At 37.4% G+C, this 13,780-nt stretch overlaps 1 protein-coding gene across 1 annotated transcript; it reads right to left on the reverse strand.

Moving 5' to 3' along the window:
• Positions 1 to 941: 941 nt before the first annotated feature.
• On the reverse strand, positions 942 to 13,532 carry LOC107824400 (ethylene receptor 1). The gene is made up of 7 exons (XM_075242405.1): positions 13,340 to 13,532; positions 6,597 to 7,514; positions 4,591 to 4,959; positions 4,147 to 4,413; positions 3,881 to 4,008; positions 3,447 to 3,644; positions 942 to 1,746 (listed from the first exon to the last, which is right to left on the reverse strand). The coding sequence occupies exons 1-7, from the start codon at positions 13,367 to 13,369 to the stop codon at positions 1,392 to 1,394; spliced, it is 2,265 nt and encodes a 754-aa protein (XP_075098506.1). The 5' UTR covers positions 13,370 to 13,532; the 3' UTR covers positions 942 to 1,391.
• Between the last annotated feature and the right edge of the window lie 248 nt (positions 13,533 to 13,780).

The following is a 13,780-nucleotide window of genomic DNA, read 5'->3' on the forward strand; positions in this document are numbered from 1 at the left end:
ATTCTCCAAATGGACCCAAGCTTTATTGGGAAGAGGCACCGGTAAAACTAGAAATTTCTTAAAGGCGCTTAAGGGTGTTCAAGATTATTGCTGCCAAACTAGAAATTTCTTGAACGTGCTTAAGGGTGTTCAAGATTATTTAAAAGGTAACATTGTTTACTTTTCCTAACTTATATACACCCTTCGCTGAGTGAAGCTCCGTCCCTTGGGCTGGGGCTGGGGGTGGTTGGGTGAAGAATGAGAAAGGTAGAGTCAAATTTGTACATCTTTATCACATTTACCTGTCAAACGCAAAGCTATTTCTCTAACAAACTCCTAAAGGTTAGGCATGCTGAATTGTTGGACAGTTGAGTTACGTGATTATGATTGATACCATTTTTCTTGGTATACTACTTTGATGTTGCTGTCCATGCCTCTCATACACCAAATACCTTCCAACCAATTTGATATGAGGCCTGGACAATAATTATAACTGCATCTTTCATCACCAATATTCAAGTTTATGCCTCGTTATACGCCCAAAAAATAAATTTAAAAAAAAAAGAGACTGATAATTGACATCGCGTTATGAATTACAACTTTCTCAATGTTTCGGAGTGGGACTTCCCAGCACAAACCTAGATTAGTCGGGCTGCAAAGCAGGTATGGTACACTGACCAGGAAACAAATAAAAAATCTACCAAAACGCCTTCCACCTTTTCTAAATTCTCCTCCCTAACGACTTATAAGTCAACCTTAACCCCTAAAAGAAAAGAAAATTCAAGGGGGAAAAAAAGTGAAGGTCTCAACTTGAGAGCCCCTCCCCATTTGAAAGACCAGTTAGCTTTTTATTCTGACCCCCTATTGTTTGTTGCTTCCGTGGCGCGTAGAGTCAAAATCCTTTTTGCCTGACCCCTGAGAAAAACGAAATGTAAAAAGTAAAAGAGGAAAAGAAAAAAGAATAAGAAGAAACACATAATCTATTCATCAATCATGTTTTTGCCCCAAAGTTTAAGCCAAGGCAATATGGTTTCCAGAAATTTTCAATGTTTCTAAAGTTTCTAAGCAATGACGGAATGTGTCAACGTCCAGATGTTATGCAAGTTCCGTGGAATATGAACACTTCAACATTTGAATTGACGTGGAAAAATCAATTCCTTTCTACAAATTTGTTGAAGTCCTTGAGCACCATTCTGCATCAGTTTTAATCAGATACATACACCTGCAAGTGTCGTATTGTGCCCTCATCAAGACTAAACTCTTCCTTTTGCCCAAAGCCGAGACATATATACAGTGAGTCGTGCATTTGAGTGAATTTTCTAATGGTTGCTGCACATTTTGTTGAGGTCTTGACATATACTTCTCTTGGTAGTCCATCTGATTTGCCTTCCCCTGATTCAGTTTCAAATCCACTAAGATTCAAGTACAACTCCATGCTCTAACAGCTCAGATAAAACACTTCTCATTTTATCCACTGAAACAGGTTTTAGAATAACTCCATCCATACCAACTCTCATGCAGTTTTCCTTAGTTACTCTGTCCGTGTTCCCTGTTAACGCCACAATAAGTGGCCTGCCATGATGTTTCCCAAACCTTTCATGAATCAGTACGGCAACTTCATAACAGTCTATACCTGGCATGCTAACATCCATGAACACTACCTTGTGTTCCTGAGTAACAACTCTCAAGCACTCATCACGTGAGCCAACTGTTGTTACATCACATCCAAGGTGTGCGAGCAGACCCTTAGTTACCATCCTGCTAACCCTGCATGAAAGAGTAAAAAGACAAACAATTCTGATAGTTAATGTCATAACCAATCATATAACCAGGTTGGAAAACAAAAAAGGGAAACTATGATCAACATCTTAAAAGGAGAATTGCAGGATCGCCACTTATACAAATTTCCATTCGGCAATAAAACAACTGGCCTTCAGTTTATCACTCATACAAATTTCCATCCGGTAATAGAACTGGCCTTCAATTTATCATTACCTAGGGTTAAAAAATTAACAGCAGTCATCACAAGAGAAAAGTGAAAGGCAGGCGGGAAAAAGGAGGATACAAAGAAAAAGAGAAGGAACTCTATAACTGGCTCGGGTCTCCCATTTACTATTATTATCGCAACAGAATATTTTGCAAGAGCAGTATGTTCGTCTTCTCAGGAATAGGTTCCAAAAGAACTAGAGAAAAGTGGTTTCCACCTTCCTACTTTCCTTTTGAAAGGGAAGACCTAGCACTATAACTCTGGTTTTGCTGACAATGCAAGACCAAATCTCGTGCCTTCAGTTACATACAGGACTAGGCACCTAATCAAGAGATCATTGACAAGCCAAACAAGGGCATGCTTTGCGGCCAGCCCAGAACTACAGAAGCAAGAGGAACCAAAACCCAATGATAATGATCTTTACACAAATAATACATGAACATCTTGCAAGGAAAGGTTAATAATATCCATAACAATCCCCATCTTCTCTTCTTTCTTTGCCCTTTGAGGGAGGTGGAAAAGAGGTTTGTAGTTTCATTTTTAGAGGGGTTTCATGTAGGACAATCGACAAGCTACTCTTCGAGATTACCACACTTTCATTTCTTACTTTAAAGAAGTCTGAGGAAAGAAATATTAAGGCAATCAGATTGACTATGACACCCCTTATTTCAATGCATATGTAACAAAGACTTGAATTAAGACATTTATGTAGCCACTTTCTCCTCCATCTTCTTTTTCTTTTTTGGATAACCGTGGTGTCCGGACCAACTTGCACACACCTTGACTAATTCCACCGGATACCTGCTACCTCCCACCAGCATAGGTACCAGATAACTCTGTCCAGCAAGACTTGGACAGATGAGAAGATACACCTATTTTCTTTTTGCCTTCGCTAGGATTTAAACCTGAGACATCATGGTTCTTAACACACATCCTTTTCCTCCATCTTCTTATGCCTTGAAAGGACAATATTTCCTTTTATTGGATTCAAAAGTACTACTTGCTAGTTGGTCACTCCTTTCTTCCAACTAGAAATAATGATGTGAGTCCCAAGGGGAAGGCAGATCATGTCTCCTTCCCTTCTCTCGATCCTACTACCATAAGCCCATCAGTTCACCACCTATCCTCATTTTCGTTACAAAAAGGCATATACTCCTAAGTACACGGGCCAACAAACCCACATCCATAAATAGTTGTTAGGATTCTAAGGCCTATACTCCTAAGTACATGGCGCCAGTACACCCACATCCACATATAGTTGTTAGGATTCTAACTTCCTTACTCTTACGAAGACTCAGCAGATGCCCCGGATCTTCAAAAGTGATATCTATGATTACCTCTTGTTAAGTATTTACATGTTCAGTCTCACGTAAGATGGATCAAGACATACAAGGTAGAGAAACTCATGACTGATATAGAGCATTAAACAGCATGACAAGACAAGAACTGGAGATAAAGAGGCCAGAAATTCATTACTCACCCATTATCATCCATAACCAAAACTTTTAGTCCTTGAAAAGTCATCTGCATGTGATTTGCTGGCAATTTGGCCACAAATGGGAGCTTAGATTCATTGGAGCGTCCAGGAATGCCAAGTTTAATAATAAATATAGCAGTGGATCCCTTGCCAAGACCTTCACTTTCAATCCAAATATGTCCTTCCATAAGATTTACAAACCTGTTTTCCAGCCCATTAGAAGATGTGTCAGACAATAATCACCAATGCAAGTAACTCCACATTTATTTCCAGTAAGTGCGTCAACAAATATGCAAGTAACTCCACATTTATTTCCACTAAGTGCATGAACAAATACTAAATGCAATAAGAGAACAGAAATTCAATTTGAAGTAGTTACCAAGTTCACATAGCAAAAAAGAAAAACTCGGAAAAGACTACACCAAGAACTGAGGTACCTCTTACAAATTGCAAGGCCAAGCCCAGTGCCACCAGAATTTGTAGAAGCTAGCGCTTGGCTTTGTGTAAACTTGCTAAACAGGTTGGGAATATCCTGGGGATTAATTCCTATCCCGGTATCTTTTACCTAAACTACAGAAGATAGTAGTGAGAATAACAAATATATCAAGAATTAATCATTTGACAGTACAAGTATAAACTGTCAAATTTGCAACTATCCTTAACCTATAAAAAAACAAGTATATCAAGCTTGTAAAAATTATACCTGTACACGTAAATAAAAGTGATTTTCACTAGCCACAGCAAAAAACTCGGGGGCTCTAGGATCTCTTAAAGAATCTGATTTTGCAACAAAAGCAGAAATTGACACGCTGCCTTCCTTTGAGAACTTTACAGCATTGCCGACGATGTTTAATAGAATTTGCATTAACCGTTGTTCATCCCCAATTACATATTCTGGTAAATCTGAAGACAAACTAAGTGTGACGAACAGCTTTTTCACAGATGCAATAGGCTTGATTAAGTTAAGGACCTACAGCAATAAGCAGACACATAAATCAGTCAGTGACGTCCAGCAAAACATAGTGAACTGCAAAATATCAGTAATGTATTAAACAGATCTACAAGTCTTTGCTTTTTATTTTTCACAGATAACCTAGAACTTGGCAAGAAAAAAAGAAACAAAAGGAGGGGGGGGGGGGGGGGTCACCTCTCCGAATAGAGCATGAAGATTAAAAGTGACAATATCAAGTTGAAGACTTCCATCCTCTAGCCTTGAAAGATCCAAGACATCATTGATCAGTGTCGCTAAAAGATTGCTGCTCTTGAGGATTGTTTCAACCATCAGACGTTGCTCCGGAGTTAGATCAGTTTCTTGCAGCAACGAAGAAAGTGCAATTATCGCATGCATGGGAGTTCTCATTTCATGATTCATAACAGCCAAGAAATCATTACGTGCACGAACAGCCATTTCTGCTTCTCTTCTTGCCAGATCAAGAGCCACATTCTGCTCCATAAGAAGATCCCTACCCCTCATCGATTCTTCTAAAATTGCAGCATGTGAGAGAGCAACAGCAACCTGAATTGACAACGCGTAGATTAAATCACACTGGGCACTCAAGATTGGCTCTTAGTTGATTAAATAGGCGTATACACACCTAAAACTAGTTGCAACCAGACACTAACAGCTAGAACAGAGTATTTTCCTATGTCTAGAAGTATAACAACAACAACAACCCAGTATAATCCCACTAGTGGGGTCTGGGGAGGGTAGTGTGTACGTAGACCTTACCCCTACCCTGGGGTAGAGAGGCTGTTTCCGATAGACCCTCGGCTACATCCCTCCAAGAACTCCCCACCTTGCTCTTGTTGTTGTTTTTAGAAAATGCCTAGAAATATTTGTGATCCTCTCATAGGATATAATATTTAATAGAACTATGAAGTGCATATATTGTTATTTACTTTAAATAATGGTTTGTGTCATTACTATCTTATCAAATGTTATTGAAACGCGTTACTCTTTTTTCTTCCATATTCATACATGTCAGGATCTATTAAACTCTTATAGGCGATTCCGATTTTTGTCTCTGATTCCGATTTTGAGATCGAGGCCAAGTTGATTGAGTTGTGTTTTCCATCAATATCCGTTGGAAATCCAGGAATCAGAGACAAAGATAATAATTCTTAAGTATGGAGAAAAAGTAAAAATTCCTGAATATCGTACAATGTAAACAGCAATAACAGTAAAACTTGGACACGTCGCCTGTAAATGAAAAAATATCATGATTATTTAATGAGTCAAGCTAAGACTAGGCTTGCCACTTGCTAGTGAGCTAAATTACATTCGAGAACAGTGCATTACCAGGGACAGAATGAAAAAGTTAAGTTTCTAAGTTTCTGATGAAGAAGTAAGATGCCAGATATGTAACTTTTTGAAACAGCTCTGTTGAAAAATCATTTTTGTAGCAACTCAGTAGTATTTACTTTTATACACTTAAATACATTACCCCAGAAGTGATTCACTTCACATGATAGAAGTACTTAAAAAACTACATATAATAAATTTTATGTACCAAGAAAGGACTACTCAATTAATTCAGAATGGCAGTTCCTAATATTTTTATATACCATAGATCCTACTTCCTATGCTTCTAATACAGTATGTCAGCTATGAAAGCAAAATCCAGTGGGAGTTAAGGTCCTAGCAGAAAATCTACTAAAATACACTCAATAAACACATCCACAGCCAGCTTAACTATTCACTCACCGGAAAGCAATCAACAGATGAAAGATATATATAGTCATAATTCACCTGCTGATTCATCTTTGAAAATATTTATAATAACAATTTTACTAATAAAAATTCAGCTCTGCAATTCCAATTTTTAATACCAATAATACAAATAACAACTCAGCTATGCAATTCCTGTTGCAGATTATCAGAGGATATCTCAGATTTTTGTAATTGGTCTTCTCCCTATCTGTTATTTGACAAAATGTTGACCTGAGATGAGTTTAAATGGAGAAACATGGTTAGCGAGGATTCATCTGGTCAACCCCAACCCTAACTTGTTTGGGATTAGTTGTTGTTGTCTTCTCCATATCTAATTTCACACCCAAAACTCAGTATGTCCACATGGTTGTGCGCAATCCATACTCGTACAAAGAGAAACTACAAAATATTACATGAAGGAACTTCCAATAGAAAAATCAAACCTGATCAGCTACCACTTCAACAAGCTCCAGCTCATGGACATGCCATTGTCTTGCACTGTCTGAAGGAAGCATCAAAACCATTAAAGCATAGCGCTTTGTTGAAAGTTCAGGCCAATCATTAATCTGAAAGTTTGAGAGATGCAGAAGCGGAACCCTGACAGCAACCACCTCACCAGGCATGTATTTCCCAGTAGGTCGAAGTTTTGCAACAGGGGAATTTGGTGATATTTTTACGGCACGGTTTGTACTGAAAACTTGGTTGATTACAGGAAGTTGTATAGGTACAGTCAGTCCAACTGGATTTTGATGACGTAGAGTGTAAGAAAGTTGAAGCTCTACTCCAGTACGTGTTGGCATCCACAATGCACACTCTTCTAAGGCCAATGTTCTTCCTAGCTCAACCAGTGTAGTCTTTAGAATAGTATGTCTATCAAGAGTGCTTCGGATTTCATGAGTTAGCATTCTAACATGTCTACCAGTCTCCTCTTGAGTGCGAATAATACCCATTTCACGATCAAGCTGTGCAGCTTTCTTTTTCAAGAATAGTTCCCTAGTTTTGACACTTAATAAATCAGGAATGATGTGGACAAGCATGAGCGCAGTTATACATGATACCAGCGCAGTCAAGACCTTTGCAGTAGTCATTACTATTGCCACATTCCTTGTATGCATATTAAATGTCCATAAGTTGATAAGATGTGTTGCTCCACAAAGAACTATGAAAGCACCAAACTGCACAAGAACCCATCTATATGGAAAAACAGCAGACTTCTTAACGAAGTATATCAACTCCACTGGAATGGAGAAATAAGCAAGTGCTATGAAAAAATCAGATATGTACTGATACTTCATTAGCAAGTCATCAGCAGGCAATTGTGGGTCGATGATGCAGTTACATGAATCCACGATGGAAGATAACTGCAGCAAAAATTAGGGCATAAGGTCATGAAAGAGAAGGAAATATGGCTCAGAAGAATAACAAGTTAAACAAGAATTAGACACTGAACATAACTGCAGCATAAGTTATGACATACTTTCGTGAAAAAGGAATTCTGCTTCAAATGAACAAGGTGAAGTAGAAACCAATAATAAAATATAACAGCTAAGTTAGTGTCAAATTATTGTGCTTAGAGTCAAATCATAGTGCCCTTAACACCAAAAGAAAACTAAATTGTGACTTTCATCTCTATGATACATACTTTTTGTAAGCCGCCTCTTTATTGATTTAATATGCCTAGATCTCTAAAAAGCTAAAAGCTAAAAGTGTTGGATGAATTCGGGGGTCTAAGTGTTTCTTTTTAATAATATCCTTTAGACAAGAATCATAGAATATATTGAAAAACATAACTCTCCTTCAGCAGTCTTGTTGGAAATGATAAGATTGTGTCCTAAACATGATCTAGTTCTTACAATGCAAATGCTACCCACAAATATTAGAAACTAGGGGTCTTCACCATCGTATCTTGGAAAAACGCTACACCAAGTACCCCGCATAATTTGTTTTGCATTTAAGGGATATACAGACAAGCTGAATAGGTGGGAAAATTAGTTGTAGAGGTTGAAAGAGAAATTATTTCCTATAGGTATCGTAAGTGGATCAAGGTTCATTGATGATATGGAACTTATTGATCTTCCTTTACATGGTGGACAGTTCACATGTTCAGACGGAATAATGAAGAATCAGCTTCAAGAATAGATAGATTTTTGGTTTCATGACAGTGGGATGATTCCTTCAAAGCCATCAAACAAACGGTGCTACCTAGGGTAGAGTCAGATCATTGTCCAATATTGTTGGAGTGTGGGGAATGGGAAAGAAGGAAGGAGTACTTTAAGTTTGAAAACATGTGGTCTGGACATGCTAATGTCCTGTCCACAGTGGAGAATTAGTGGAATTCTTATGAGTTCCAAGGCAAACCAGATGGGGTTCTAGCAAAAAAGCTCAGAAAGTTAAAAGAAGATTTAAAGAATTGGTACAAAGAATTTTTTGGTTACCTGGGAAGAAGAAAAGATCAGATTTTGCAACAATTGAAAAGAAGGGGGCAAAGTGATAATCAGAATAGTAACTTAGAGGAAGAAGAATCTAATAGAATAGCATTAACAAAGGAATACATGATATAGCCAAGGCAGGAGAGATACAACAACAACAACATACCCAGTAATATCCCACACCGTGGGGTCTGGACAGGAGAGATACATTGGAGACAAAATTCCAGATTTTTATCGATCAACCAGAGGTAAAACACTAGATTTTTTCACAAAATAGCAAATTCAAGCATGAGATATAATTGGATAGACAAGCTACAAATTGATGGGGAATTCACTGAAGATAAAGTACGATTAAAAATCACATCCTTGAGTTCTAAAAAGATCGTTTTCCAGAGAAGGAGAATTGGAGACCTTCATGGATATGCCCTGAGCTTGCTATGATCAGTGACCAGAAGAAAGAATGGTTGGAGAGACCTTGATGAAGCTGAGGCAACAAGAGTTATTAATATGGTGGAAGGGGATAAGCCACCTGGTCCGGATGGCTTTAATATGAGTTTCTTTAAGAAATGTTGGTATATTGTGAAAGAAGATGTTCTGAAGACATTTGAGGTGTTTTACAAGGAAGGAGAATTTGTTAAAAGCTAGAATTCTACCTTCATTGCTTTAATTCCAAAGAAGAAAGGGGCTGTCAACATCAAGGAATTCAGACCTATTAGTCTGCTTGGGAGCATAAACAAGTTGATAGCTAATGTTCTCACTGAGAGAATGAAGCTTGTAATATAAAAATTGGTATTTGTAAATCAGAATGCTTTTATGAAAGACAGGCAAATAGCAGATGCAACACTTTTGGCAAATGAATGCAATGACTCCTATTGGAAAAGGAAATTGTTTGGAGTGGTGTTTAAACTAGACTTGGAAAAGACTTATGATCATGTCAACTGGCCTTGTATGTTGAAGATGCCGGAGAAGATGAATTTTGGAGGAAGATGGATTCAATGGATATAATTCTGTTTTTCCACTGCTAAGTTCTCAATTCTTATCAATGGTAGTCCAGTAGGGCATTTTAATTCCCAAAAAGGCATGAGACAAGGGGACCCACTATCTCCTTAATTTGTTTCTTTTAGTGATGGAGGTTTTGAGTCAGATGATCAAAATTGCTGTGAGAAGAGACTGGATAAAAGGCTTTAAAATGGAGGGTCATTCAGGAAACTTTATAGAAGTCTCTTATAGCTTTATGTTGATGATACAAGATACATTGTTAATGTGTGGGGCTGAAAGAGAATAAGTGCTGCATTTGAGAGTGGTTTTGCTGGCTTTTGAAGCAGTAACATGACTGAAAATCGACTAGGCCAAGAGTTTAATGTTTTCTTTGAATGCTAACAGTAATGTAAATATGCAGGCTGATACTATGGGTTGCAAAGTTGAAAATTTTCCTACCACCTATCTAGGATTGCCTTTAGGTGCAAAATTCAAAAATAAATCTGTATGGAATGGAGTTGTTGAGAAGTGTGAAAAGAAGTTGGCTTGTTGGAAGCAACATTACTTATCATTTGGGGGCAGACTGACATTATTAAATAGTATCCTTGATGGCATACCAACCTATCTAATGTCCCCGATCCCTATGCCAGCTAGTGCGGAGAAGAAAATTGATAAAATCAAAAGGCAATTCTTATGGGAATGTAACGAAAAAGGAGGAAATATCATTTAGTAAGGTGGAGCATTGTGACAAAACATAAGAAGGAAGAGGGGCTGGGAGTTAGAAATTTAAGAGCTCATAATTAGAGTTTGGTTTGTAAATGGCTATGGAGGTTAAATGATGGGAAAGATGCTCCCTGAAAAGAATTGATTGAGGTGATATATGGGAAAGAAGATTTCTGGGCACCCAAGGCAGTAAAGACTCCATGGAGTAGCTGTTTGGAGACAAATCAGTAATCTCTGAGAGGAATTCAATAAGTAATGGGAAGGTGGGTAATGGGAAAAAGATCAGATTTTGGAAAGACAATTGGGATGGTTTTGGTTTGTTGAAAGACCAATTTCCCAACCTGTACAAATTGGCTTACAATCCTGATGTAATCTTGGTTGATATATTTACCGATACATGATGGAACTACTAGTTTAGAAGTAATCTCTTTGATAGGGAAATGCAGGGAGTTGATAAATTTATACAGACGATGCAATTAGTAGAATTACTGCCAGATAAAAAGGATTGCTTATTCTAGAAAGCTAGTAGAATTACTGTCAGTTCATTTTATAAAATCCTCAATGCTGCTCAATCAATGCAAGCACAGAAGTGGCCTTGGAAGATGATCTGGAAGACTATAGTCCCAACAAAAATGGCATGTCTTTGTTGGTTAGTGTCTCATGAAGCATGTCTGACTCAAGAAAATCTGATGGAAAGGGGTTGGATCATGTGCAGTAGATGCTACTTGTGTGAAAAGGATAGTGAAACTGTGAATCATATTTTTGTGCACTGTGAATTTGATCCGGAAGACTAGTCCCAACAAAAGTGGCATGTCTTTGCTGGTTAGTGTCTAATGAAGCATATTTGACTCAAGAAAATCTGATGAGAAGGGGTTGGATCATGTGCAGTAGATGCTACTTGTGTGAAAAGGCTTGTGAAACTGTGAATCGTATTTTTGTGCACTGTGAATTTACTAGGCAGGTATAGACCATGTTCGTGGCTGACTTTGGCATCCATTGGTGAAGCCCTATGAAGTTCAGGAGTGTGCTGTAGTGCTGGGAATCCGCATGTCTAGAAGCATCCCTAAAGAAGATCTAGAGAGGTATTCCTCCTAGCATTGCTTGGACTATATGGAATGAAAAAAATAGAGGATGTTTTGATGGCAAATAGGAGCAGCTGCAGTCTGTTAAATATAATTTCTTACATTCAGTATTACTGGAGAGATGGAAAATGTTGTGCTGAATTTTACATAACATGCTGGACATGCTTGATTGCTTAGGGTTTTAATGTTCTTCAACTAGCTTTCTCTATGTAATTTCACAGTATCAGCTTGATGATATTTTCTGTTTTGTAAGACCTTTCCTTATAATTTAAAAATAAAATAAAAAAAGCCTCTCAACTAAATTTAAAAAAAAAAAAAAAAAAAAAAGTGGACCGGGTGCTCGTGGATTAATTGGATTGCTCACATCAATTCTCCTTTTGGCAGTTACAGATCTATAGTGCCACTTGCACATAGTTGCTATCTCATAATGAATATCATTTGGTAAAGTTCATCTCTTCTTCCACTCCCAGTTTCTCTTCTTCCACCTTCTAGCGGGAGGGGAGTTGTTGTCGATATAGTAGACATCCTTATTTCTTTGATTCATTCTGACACGAAAACTATCAATGGGGAAACAACAGTCAATTGCTGGAGTCACCTCTTAATTCCTTTCTCTTGTAACACCCTTTTGATTCATTGTACTCCGAGCTTTACAAAAATTTTGCTAATTAAATAAACTTTTCAATCCGCTCTCTATGGATTGCATGTTTAGTTCATTGCAGTTAATATCCGATCCTCCTTCTTGACCCACTTATTCATCATAGCAGAGAGAACATGATCAAATTAAGGTGAGTCGTAGTATATAAAGAGAGTAGAACTTCGGCGACATAATACATATAGGAGAATGATGCCAAAGTCAACAAGATCTTGTTAGATCAGACTCAAGAGAGTTGAGTCAAACTCTGGAGAACTGGAACATTGACAACTGCAGCATCTTAAGAGCCTTTTCCAGAATAGATCATACCGGCGACGGGAACCTTCCAAGACCATAAGGAGTAAAATCCATGAAACCAAGGCCTCAAAATTCCTACTCATTCTTCCAAAGCTGGACCTTCTTCATTTTAAAGGATAAAAACCTCAAGCAGGGTTGTGCAAGTGTGACAGGTACTTTCAACTTTACCTTTGATTTCAATTCCTCCAAGATCCATATAGGCAAGATAAGTTGAATTGGCCAGAAAACTACTTGTGGAGGTCGATTAAAAAAGCAGTTATACCCAACGGGCAGTTAGAAGTGGTTCTCAACACTCATGGATAAATTGCATCGCTTAGATAGATTCTCTTTTTACAATTACTAGTCTATGGTGAAGCCACTTACTACTAACTATAAATATCATAGTTGGCAATCACAAGGGATCAATGCTTATCTCATTTGGTAAAGTTCCTCTCTTCTTTCACTTACTTCTCCTTCCTCACTTCCTCCTCCTCACAAAGGTATACTATCACATTCGGAAATTGTTGAAATGTGTGACCAACTCATCTAAAAGCTTAAATAGTTGGAGAGAACACACTTTTAATTACTTAACTATATCATGTCTTTAACAGAAACAGAGAAACCATCGAAACTCAGTCGCATAAATGACCACTTAGTTTCTTTTCTTTTGTATCATTTCTCTTTCAATTCGCCATAATCCGAGCTATGTACAAAAAAATCTACTTATTGAATAAACTTCCACTAATATATTAATAGTTGATCATTGCAATTTGAATTCATTTAAATATTATTTATCATTCTTAAAAAACGTCCCTAAATCTCAATATACTCCACACTCCAAGAACTAATAACCTTGCTCGACGAAAATATAACCTTTCAAATCACTAAAATGCTAACGTTAACTGACTCGCAATTTCAATTATGCTATTTGGCGTATCATAAATTAATTAATTTGAGCTAAATAACTCTTAAAAAGACTATTTTTCAACAATTAAAAGTCAAACTTAGTAAAAAGAGAGTAGTAATTAGGGTTTAAAGGGACTTACAAAGCGATTCATGCGGAGAAGAGATCCCATCGCCAAAATAATTGGGAGATGATGATCACATTCACAGTAAAGAGGGGAAAGTGATATACAATACAAAGGACTTGGCCTGAAAAGGAAATGACCAAGTTGAGTGAAATGACTTCACGGGTCAACAGCTGTTTATAAATAACACTCGGGTTAACTCGGCCGAGTTGAATGGCGAATACTAACTTTTGAATTTTTATGTCAAAGTTGACCATATTATATTTTTCACGTGTAAATGTTGGGGAAAAGGGAAAAAGAAAAAGAGCTTATCTATAAATGGGGTATCAAGCTATGGTCCATTAATCAGCACCAAGACTACTTTTCTTTTTTTTCTTTTTTTTTTTGGTAATATTTCGCAAAAATATTTCTGTAATAGGATTTATAGCATGTTTGGTAAAGCTGCAAAAATAAGCTTAT

The sequence above is a fragment of the Nicotiana tabacum genome, chromosome 21 (genome assembly GCF_000715075.1).
Source record: "Nicotiana tabacum cultivar K326 chromosome 21, ASM71507v2, whole genome shotgun sequence".
Classification (NCBI taxonomy): Eukaryota; Viridiplantae; Streptophyta; class Magnoliopsida; order Solanales; family Solanaceae; genus Nicotiana; species Nicotiana tabacum.